This window comes from Brassica oleracea, chromosome C6, assembly GCF_000695525.1.
Source record: "Brassica oleracea var. oleracea cultivar TO1000 chromosome C6, BOL, whole genome shotgun sequence".
Lineage (NCBI taxonomy): Eukaryota > Viridiplantae > Streptophyta > Magnoliopsida > Brassicales > Brassicaceae > Brassica > Brassica oleracea.
The window spans coordinates 5959716-5970289 of record NC_027753.1 but is presented as its reverse complement, the minus strand read 5'-3'; the positions used below and the strand labels follow the sequence as shown (position 1 = coordinate 5970289).

General features: G+C 30.8%; 2 protein-coding genes across 3 annotated transcripts; both read left to right on the top strand.

Moving 5' to 3' along the window:
- Positions 1-3727: 3727 nt before the first annotated feature.
- On the top strand, positions 3728-4569 carry LOC106297310 (probable LRR receptor-like protein kinase At1g51890). Its single transcript, XM_013733577.1, has 2 exons — positions 3728-3860; positions 4022-4569. The coding sequence occupies exons 1-2, from the start codon at positions 3776-3778 to the stop codon at positions 4567-4569; spliced, it is 633 nt and encodes a 210-aa protein (XP_013589031.1). The 5' UTR covers positions 3728-3775.
- Positions 4570-5558: 989 nt separating this feature from the next.
- On the top strand, positions 5559-10059 carry LOC106299011 (probable LRR receptor-like serine/threonine-protein kinase At1g51880). Of its 2 annotated transcripts, none has more exons than XM_013735140.1 (13): positions 5559-5691; positions 5853-6396; positions 6688-7166; positions 7398-7542; positions 7631-7702; positions 8103-8174; positions 8262-8318; positions 8472-8575; positions 8660-8874; positions 8947-9073; positions 9140-9205; positions 9318-9507; positions 9585-10059. In XM_013735140.1, the coding sequence occupies exons 1-13, from the start codon at positions 5607-5609 to the stop codon at positions 9991-9993; spliced, it is 2565 nt and encodes an 854-aa protein (XP_013590594.1). In that variant the 5' UTR covers positions 5559-5606; the 3' UTR covers positions 9994-10059. The 2 variants fall into 2 exon arrangements, with proteins under 2 accessions (XP_013590594.1, XP_013590593.1); XM_013735139.1 differs by having other exon boundaries at positions 8262-8345.
- The last annotated feature ends 515 nt before the right edge of the window (positions 10060-10574 follow it).

The following is a 10574-nucleotide window of genomic DNA, read 5'->3' as shown; positions in this document are numbered from 1 at the left end:
TCACAAAAATAGCACTTAATATTTTATCAAAAGTCACAAACTTAGGGTTTAGAGTTAAATGGTGGGGTGTAGGATTTAGGGTTTAGGGTTTAGGGTTTAGAGTTTAGGGTTTAGGGTTTAGATTTTAGGGTTTTGGGTTTAGAGTTTAGGCTTTAGGGTTTAGAGTTTATGGGTTATGGTTTAGGCTTTAGAGTTTAGGGTTTAGGATTTAGAGTTTAGGGTTTAGGGTTTAGATTTTAGGGTTTTGGGTTTAGAGTTTAGGCTTTAGGGTTTAGAGTTTATGGGTTATGGTTTAGGCTTTAGAGTTTAGGGTTTAGGATTTAGAGTTTAGGGTTTAGGGTTTAGAGTTGAGAAATGAGTTTTTGGGGATAAGATTTCAAATTTTGAAAAATAAAAAAATTAAAATTTTCAAAGGATAAACTTAGAAAGGTGCTATTTTGGTCATTTTAGTTTTTGAGTGCTATTTTTGTGATATAAACTTAGAAATGTGCTATTTTGGAGAGTTGCCCAAATATAAATTAAAAATTATTTAACCAATCACAAAACAGAATACAAAATATGATTGGTTACACAGTTTTTGATAAAGTTAAAAGGTAACTTGAAATATGAAAACATTATCTATTTTGAAAACATCATCTATTTTGAAACATCAAAAACTCCGTAAAACATCATCTATTTTGAAACGGAGAAAGTATTTAACCAGTAACAATCAAGTTTGATGATGTCTCTCTAATCTAAAGTAATTTTTGTTATAATAAATAAGGTGTTCAACTTTCGCATCGTCTAAAACATAATTTTTAGAAAATGTATAAAAAAGCATCGAATTCAAGAAAAACATATAAAATGGAAAAATAATTCATGTTTTCCGTGCTAAATTTAACCAATCACAAATTTTTTTTTAAAAAAAATTAGTTGACTTACTATCAAGTCAAAGTAGAACAAATATTGAAAATAAATTAAAATAACTACATTTTTTATTAAAAAAAGTTATTGATGTAATATATGATTTGCAAACAGAAGCGTAACCTCCTACTATTACAACGAACTAAAAGTTTTGCCCGCACATGCGGACATAATTATTTAATAAATATTTATTAATAAATATACTATTAGTTTAAAGATAAAAAAAAAATTAACAAAACATTGAATTTATATTATTAAATTTCAAACTCTTATTTTCTTAATTTCTTAATTTTTATTGATTTAAAACATTATTTTTGGATAACAATATTAATATCTTGTATTTCAAAATATATTGTTATTTTGAACAAATTTTTATTATATTAATTTATAAACAATGATATAATTAAATAAACAAATATATAATTGTTAATATAAAGTGATGTTATTAAACCAAATTCTAGGAATTAGCATAACCTACAAAATCTCAAAATAAATCAAAAGTGCAAGAATGTTAAACCAAACCCAGCTTTACATATTATATTAGTCAAAGTAAATAAAAATATTGATATATGTGTAATTATATTGTGAAATGCTTCCCACAATAAATGAAATAAACACTCAACAAAACATTAATATGTAATGTATAAAATAATATAAGAACATTTTCTATCTATTGTTATTTTTATCTTGAAATACTGTAATAGAGAAAAATAAGTTATAGTCAATCCATAGTTTTTTTACTTTAAAATAGAGATTGCTATTTTCCTATAAAATAATATTCTTTATTGTAAATCATAATTTGTTATTTTCAAATGGTCTTTTAACTTTCAAACTTTAATAATTATAACTAAGACAAATCATTTAAGAAAATAAAGTTTTTATAAAAATAATAAAATCACATTTTTCTTTACATAATTGTATTTTAAGGAAATTTTAATTTAAACAAAGTTATAATTCTTTGAAACTCTTGAAAAATTAAAAGTAAATAAAGTTAATTTTAAAATTAAAAGTAAATAAAGTTAATTTTAAATAATATAATAATATTTTGAAAATATTCTCTTTTGAAACTTATTCTTGAATGATAACAAAATTTTTGTAGTAAAAATAAAAACAAAGAAATATTAAATTTTCAACTTAAATAACAAATACAAGTTATTCTTGCAAATGAATGATAAAAATAAAAATAAAAATATCAAGAAAAATCACGTTAAAAAACAAATATAAATCAAATTTATTGTTATTGTTTATATACTTCTTTTTAGTATTTTAATACTAAAATAATTTAATAATTAAAAAAAATATGCCATGACATATTACGTTTACAAACAAATATAATTCATTTTTTTTGTATAAAACTATTTTTAATATTTTAGTATAATGATAAATCTAATTATGATATGTGTATATATAATACTAATTATAAAAGTAAGTAAATAAGAAATAAAGATGTAGATAAACACAAAATAAATACATGGAATTATCTTTCTTTTTTTTCAAAAATGTTTTCCACTTATTTTTGGGATATTTTTTATAATATTAGTTTGTAATCAGTTAACTAATGAATTGAATAATTTATTTATTAAAGATATTAACATTTTAATTAGTCAAATTAATTTTTTTTTAAAAATAACTTAGCCTAAAATGATGGAGAATATGACAAATAAGTAAATTCACTTTTTAAATAATACTATAGATAAATGGAAATTTTTATATACATAAACAAAAAAATTTAAGGTTATTGTAAATAACTGTAAAAACTATTAAATAAAATAATCAGTTACCGCGGTAATAAACTATAATCTTTTCGCAACAAATAAACTCCACAGAAAATGATGACAAAGTTAAATAAATGCAACCACAGAAATAACTATTCATGTATAATATAAAACTAATCGTTCAAACTAAAAAATTAATAAAGACAAACTTTCCGTTGCATACATCTAGTTTTTCAAAAAAGGATTAAACAACTGCGGGCTAAGAACTAGGCTTGGGACGGATACGTATATCCGGAAAATTCAGGATACCCAGATCCGGATTCAGATCCATCGGATCCGTGAATTTAATATCCGGATCCAGATTCGTAGTTTCCAGATATTCCATTATCCGCAGATATCCGGATCCGGATCCGTAAAATAATTAAAAATAATAATTTTTTTTTAAAAAATACTAATTTTTTTAATATAATACATAAATTAAATATTTATAAATATATTTATATATGTCTATAATATTGTAAAAACTAAAATATAATATTATAAGATTAATTTATGTATAAACATTAATATATCAAATATAAATATTAATGAAATTTAAAAATTTAATGTGTGTTAAAAATACGGATCCGGATATCCGAACCTAAAAATTAAGATATTCGGATTCGGTTTGAACATATCTAAGATTTTATTATCCGGATTCGGATCTGGAGCGGATCTCGGATCGAATCCGGACGTCGGATAATAAGTGCGAGGAAAGAAAGATCAAATACAATATACTTGACCAATTAAGCAAATAAACAGAAAAGTGGGGCCCCAAGATTTATTATGTGAGAGGGGCCCAAGGTGGTTGTCTTTTTGTTAATAAGGTGGGAACAGCCCTGGTGATGATCTCTGAAGCAAATTCCCCAGTCAAGAGACAGAAACGGCGAAGGAAATTTCAAAAGAATGAAAATTTTTCTTGTTACGTCTTTCTTAAGGCAGAAACGTGGGATATAGGAATGGACTTGTACACAGCTAACAATATTCATTTAGACCAAAAATACATTATTGACCAGTTCAGTGTTATCTCAGTCTTCGCCAAAAAGACAATTGAACAATAAATGGTAGCCTCCTCTGAATCAAAGCACTCACCACAAACACAAGAAAAAGAGAGAAAAATGAATTCTTTTAATAGCTTTTTGCTGCTCTTGATAACATCAGCCTATTGCATTTTTGAATCAGTTCAAGCTCAAGATCAATCAGGTTCATACTCTATTTTTTCTATTCTTGTTCCTGTTTTTGATGCTTTAGTTCATCTGCAGATGAAATTTATTAATGTTGATAGCTAAGGCCGAATCTGAGATTTTATGGGGTACAATTAAACATTTCACTAAGAATTTTGTTTTCACAATGTTCGTGAACAGAATTTATCAGCTTGGATTGTGGGCTGGTCCCTAAAGACACAATCTATAGGGAGAAGTCGACGAATATAGTATACAAATCAGATGCAAATTACATCGAAAGTGGAGTGGCTAGGAAGGTCAATGCCGCATACATGACGTTGTCTCAGCGTCAGCGAAAGATTTGGTCCTTAAGAAGCTTCCCTGAGGGTACAAGAAACTGTTACAACTTCAACCTCACAGCTAAACGCAGATATCTGATCAGAGCAGACTTTGTTTATGGGAACTATGACGATCGAAATCAACTCCCAAGCTTTGATCTTCACGTTGGTCCTAACAAATGGACTTCTGTTTCAGTTCCTGGACTCAAAAATAGTTCATACCATGAGATGATCCATGTCTTAACACAAGACCCTCTCCAAGTTTGTCTTGTTAAGACAGGAGAAACGACACCTTTTATTTCTTCCTTGCAACTTCGTCCGTTGCACAATGAAACTTACGGCACGAAAAGTGGCTCGCTGGTCACGATCTCAAGAGTTTACTTTTCACCCACTACACTGGTCGTCAGGTAAAGAACGAGCCAGAGCGGTTATGTAAGATCATAAGATTTACGAGTTTTGAAATAGAGAAATTCTTTAGAATGAATTTTTTTTTATCACAAATATACTTTTCAAGGTAAAAATGACCAAATTTTTTTTATTAAAAGATAAATATACATTTATATCTCTAAGGTTAATTAATTTAGATTTAGGATGAGATTTTGGATTTTAAAAAGTTAATAAATACTAAAATTTTGAAATACAAATTTTTAAAATAGCTCCAATAATGTGCCTCCATTATCCGCAGATATCCGGATCCGGATCCGTAAAATAATTAAAAATAATAATTTTTTTTTAAAAAATACTAATTTTTTTAATATAATACATAAATTAAATATTTATAAATATATTTATATATGTCTATAATATTGTAAAAACTAAAATATAATATTATAAGATTAATTTATGTATAAACATTAATATATCAAATATAAATATTAATGAAATTTAAAAATTTAATGTGTGTTAAAAATACGGATCCGGATATCCGAACCTAAAAATTAAGATATTCGGATTCGGTTTGAACATATCTAAGATTTTATTATCCGGATTCGGATCTGGAGCGGATCTCGGATCGAATCCGGACGTCGGATAATAAGTGCGAGGAAAGAAAGATCAAATACAATATACTTGACCAATTAAGCAAATAAACAGAAAAGTGGGGCCCCAAGATTTATTATGTGAGAGGGGCCCAAGGTGGTTGTCTTTTTGTTAATAAGGTGGGAACAGCCCTGGTGATGATCTCTGAAGCAAATTCCCCAGTCAAGAGACAGAAACGGCGAAGGAAATTTCAAAAGAATGAAAATTTTTCTTGTTACGTCTTTCTTAAGGCAGAAACGTGGGATATAGGAATGGACTTGTACACAGCTAACAATATTCATTTAGACCAAAAATACATTATTGACCAGTTCAGTGTTATCTCAGTCTTCGCCAAAAAGACAATTGAACAATAAATGGTAGCCTCCTCTGAATCAAAGCACTCACCACAAACACAAGAAAAAGAGAGAAAAATGAATTCTTTTAATAGCTTTTTGCTGCTCTTGATAACATCAGCCTATTGCATTTTTGAATCAGTTCAAGCTCAAGATCAATCAGGTTCATACTCTATTTTTTCTATTCTTGTTCCTGTTTTTGATGCTTTAGTTCATCTGCAGATGAAATTTATTAATGTTGATAGCTAAGGCCGAATCTGAGATTTTATGGGGTACAATTAAACATTTCACTAAGAATTTTGTTTTCACAATGTTCGTGAACAGAATTTATCAGCTTGGATTGTGGGCTGGTCCCTAAAGACACAATCTATAGGGAGAAGTCGACGAATATAGTATACAAATCAGATGCAAATTACATCGAAAGTGGAGTGGCTAGGAAGGTCAATGCCGCATACATGACGTTGTCTCAGCGTCAGCGAAAGATTTGGTCCTTAAGAAGCTTCCCTGAGGGTACAAGAAACTGTTACAACTTCAACCTCACAGCTAAACGCAGATATCTGATCAGAGCAGACTTTGTTTATGGGAACTATGACGATCGAAATCAACTCCCAAGCTTTGATCTTCACGTTGGTCCTAACAAATGGACTTCTGTTTCAGTTCCTGGACTCAAAAATAGTTCATACCATGAGATGATCCATGTCTTAACACAAGACCCTCTCCAAGTTTGTCTTGTTAAGACAGGAGAAACGACACCTTTTATTTCTTCCTTGCAACTTCGTCCGTTGCACAATGAAACTTACGGCACGAAAAGTGGCTCGCTGGTCACGATCTCAAGAGTTTACTTTTCACCCACTACACTGGTCGTCAGGTAAAGAACGAGCCAGAGCGGTTATGTAAGATCATAAGATTTACGAGTTTTGAAATAGAGAAATTCTTTAGAATGAATTTTTTTTTATCACAAATATACTTTTCAAGGTAAAAATGACCAAATTTTTTTTATTAAAAGATAAATATACATTTATATCTCTAAGGTTAATTAATTTAGATTTAGGATGAGATTTTGGATTTTAAAAAGTTAATAAATACTAAAATTTTGAAATACAAATTTTTAAAATAGCTCCAATAATGTGCCACAAGGGCGACCTCTCTCCTTTTATAGGTATGCTGATGACATCCACGACCGAGGCTGGTCATCATACTTAGACAGCCAAATGAAGTCAATAAGCACAGACCTTTTTGTTAATACAAGTAACTTCTACGATGTGCCACAAGCTGTGGCAAGAAATGCTGCTGTACCTGCAAATGAGAGCCAGCCTCTGACAATAAATTGGAGCCTCAACGAGATCACTACACAGATATACGTATACATGCATTTCGCAGAAATCCAGAATCTTGAAGCTAAAGGGACCAGAGAATTCAACATATATTGTAATGGTAACGAACATTGGTTATCATATTTTAGGCCTCCAAAGTTCACAATAAAAACGATCGCTAATTCAAGGGCTATAAGTTCTCCCGATGGGAAATTCAATCTCACTTTGGCCATGACCGGTAACTCAACTCTTCCTCCTCTTATCAACGGCCTAGAGTTATATAAAGTTTTAAGCCTTCTACAGCTCGACACAGACCAAGATGAAGGTAATTCAAGTATCTATTATATGAAAACAGAAGCACAATATAGAACTACGTAAATGATGTGTTATTTAATATTTGTGTTATTGAAAATTTAAATTTTTTTTATTAAATTAAAAGTTATATAAAATTATTCCGTACTTTCAAAATGCGGTTAAAATTCTAGTGTTCGTTAAAACCATTTTTTAACAAAAGAAAAAAAAGTTTTATGCCTTTTAACTTTGCCTGGTTGATTAGTTTCTGCCATGGTGAACATCAAGAGAAGTTATGGGTTGGAGAAAAAGGTTAGCTGGCAAGGAGATCCATGTGCTCCGCAGATTTATCTGTGGGAAGGTCTAAACTGCAGTTATCCAGACTCCAAGCCACCGCGGATCATATCTTTGTATGCTTTGTTTCTTGTTCATCTCAAGTACCCTCTTTAGTTTCAGGGTTTTCACAAATTCTGATTCTTTTGGATATGAAAACAATAGGAATCTGAGAGGGAACAAGTTGACTGGTAGTATAACACCGGAACTTTCCAAGCTAACACAGTTGATAGAGTTGTAAGTGCCTCAACACCAATAAACTTAATTATTTTATACTCCTTCCGTTTTTTAATATAAATCGTTTTAGAATTGTACACATAGATTAAAAAATTATTAATTTTTTAATATTTTCTAAACAAAAACATCATTAATTATTTATCTAACCACAAATCAACCAATAATAAAATAGAAGGTATATTATCATTGGTCATATAACATTAAGTGTTAATAAATTTTACATAGAAAACCAAAAAATCATATAATTTGGAACATAAAAAATTCTCTAAAACGACTTATATTAAAAACGGAGGGAGTATAGTTTATCGTGGTGGAACAAGTATATATATGTTAGCAAAAAAAGAAACAAGTATATATAACAAGTTTATATAACTGCACAAACTTTTTTCTCGATGAACAGAGACTTATCAATGAACGATTTATCAGGAGATATTCCAGATTTTTTTGCTGATATGAAGTCCTTGAAACTCATGTAAGTTTTGTTATATCAACACCCTCTCTCTGTTTTTATCTTTTATTTTTGTTTGCTTTTGACAGCTTGAGCTTTCTAAATTTCCAGAAAATTAAGTGGAAATCCAAATCTCAATGGAAAAATTCCTGACTCTCTTAAGAAAAGGTTAAAGAGCCATTCTATAACACTAATGTACGATGTTCATACTTCATTGACTAATTCTCAAATTATTAAGTGATGAAAGTTATATATAACTCCAGCAAAAATAAAAATAAAAAGCTTACATGTATGGTTTCCCATAACTTTTAATGACTACAGTTTGAGTGAAAGAAAAAAGGTTCCAGTGGTTGCTATAGTGTTTGGAGTGTCTGCTCTGCTAGTCATCTTGGCCATATTTTTCGTCTTCCTCCGATGGAAAAGAAGTAAGACTATAGTTTTTGTTTTAGTCTGTTCGTTTTACATTCACATATTTTATTCTATTCATCTTACATTTCACTATGGTTTAGTTAAAAGGAAGACAAGATCATTCAGTTCATCAATCACAAGAAAGGACCTCAGAATCAGGTTTCCCAAGATCCTGGAGATGACTAATAATTTCGAGAGAGTTCTTGGAAAAGGAGGCTTTGGAACAGTGTATCATGGAAAGTTGGATGACACTCAAGTAGCTGTGAAAATGCTCTCTTCCTCATCAGCTCAAGGTTATAAAGAATTCAAAGCAGAGGTACTTTAACAAGACATAAATTTGCTTTAAATTTTCCATTTATGAAATGATGATTCTGTTATATTTCTCAAGGTCGAGCTTCTTTTAAGAGTTCACCATAGACATTTGGTGGGACTTGTGGGTTATTGTGATGATGGAGATAACTTGGCTTTGATCTATGAATACATGGCTAAAGGAGACCTGCATGAGAATATGTCAGGTAAACTTTTTAACTATATGATGACTTTAGTTTGGCGCAATCTCACTTCATAACAACACAATGCAGGAAAACACAGTGGCAATGTCCTAAGCTGGGAAACTAGAATGCAAATAGCTGTAGAGGCAGGACAAGGTGAAGAAAAAACTTTCTTAACTTTTTATTTTATTTTTAACTATTACAAGACAATTTTGCGTCTGGTTGTCTCAAAGGAGAATTGACATAAAAAATAACCAATTGTTAACAGGATTGGAGTATCTACACAATGGATGTGAGCCTCCCATGGTCCATAGAGATGTGAAATCTACCAATATCTTATTGAATGAGCGGTATGTAGCAAAGTTAGCTGACTTTGGGCTCTCAAGATCTTTCCCAATAGACGGTGAAGGCCATGTATCGACTGCGGTTGCGGGCACACCTGGATACCTAGATCCAGAGTGAGTAAATCAGTCAGTTATGTTTTGTTTGTTTTCTTTTGCTCATGTGAGTACTGAAGAATGTTAAACTATTTCAGGTACTACAGAACAAACATTCTAAGCGCGAAGAGCGACATATACAGCTTTGGTATAGTGCTGTTAGAGATCATCACAAACCAGCCTGTAATAGATAAAACCAGGGAGAGACCTAACATCAATGAGTGGGTTGGCTTCATGCTCACTAGAGGAGACATCAGGAGCATCACTGACCCGAAACTGATGGGGGACTATGACACAAACGGTGCGTGGAAGATTGTAGAGCTGGCTCTGGCTTGTGTGAACCCGTCTTCGAACCGGAGACCAACAATGGCACAAGTTGTTGTGGAGCTAACCGAGTGTGTGGCCTTAGAAAATGCAAGGAGACAAGGTAGTGAAGAGATGTATTCACGAGGTTCCGTTGACTTTAATCTCTCTTCTGATTCTGAATTTACCCCTGGGGCCAGATAAAATTGGAGAATCTCCCAGTTTGTGTTTTGAATGTTTTTTTTTTTAATGTAACAACGTACTTTCTTATTCGGATGCAAGTAAAATTTTCCTTTGTGATAATAAAACCATTTTTGGTAATCCAATTGTTTCGTTTCTTTGTGTTGAATTATTAAAAAAAAGGAAGGTCTCTCGCTCTACGTATTTGTAAAGCATCGTAGCTTTCGGTACCTAATTATAAAAGTGGTCGAGGTGGTGAATGGTTCTCCTTCGCAGCATCAGCCAAGGATATTGATTTGCATAATTTGAGATTAGAAACTGTAATAAAGAAATATTAATAAACTCTAGTCAAATCACTGAATTAATGGAGCTGTTATGACTTATGAGCATCAATGAGGCAGTATCTGCTAAGCCATTATGGGTGAACACAGTTACTAGTTACTCCTCAGTACTACTTAAATCTCTGTTGACTGCCGCCTGCGCGGATGTTTGTTTTTATTTTTATAAATAAATTTTTATTTGTATTAGTTATTAATATATATTTTAAAATTTACCTGTTCAAATAATTGTTTAATATGTCATTTTTAAACACAATAATTTTATAG

Coding starts and splice junctions, on each gene's coding strand:
- LOC106297310 (XM_013733577.1), top strand. CDS start 3,776: ATGAATTCTTTTAATAGCTTTTTGCTGCTCTTGATAACATCAGCCTAT. Junction 3,861..4,021: donor TCAAGCTCAAGATCAATCAG/GTTCATACTCTA, acceptor GTTCGTGAACAG/AATTTATCAGCTTGGATTGT.
- LOC106299011 (XM_013735139.1), top strand. CDS start 5,607: ATGAATTCTTTTAATAGCTTTTTGCTGCTCTTGATAACATCAGCCTAT. Junction 7,167..7,397: donor CGACACAGACCAAGATGAAG/GTAATTCAAGTA, acceptor CTGGTTGATTAG/TTTCTGCCATGGTGAACATC. Junction 9,074..9,139: donor CCTGCATGAGAATATGTCAG/GTAAACTTTTTA, acceptor AACACAATGCAG/GAAAACACAGTGGCAATGTC.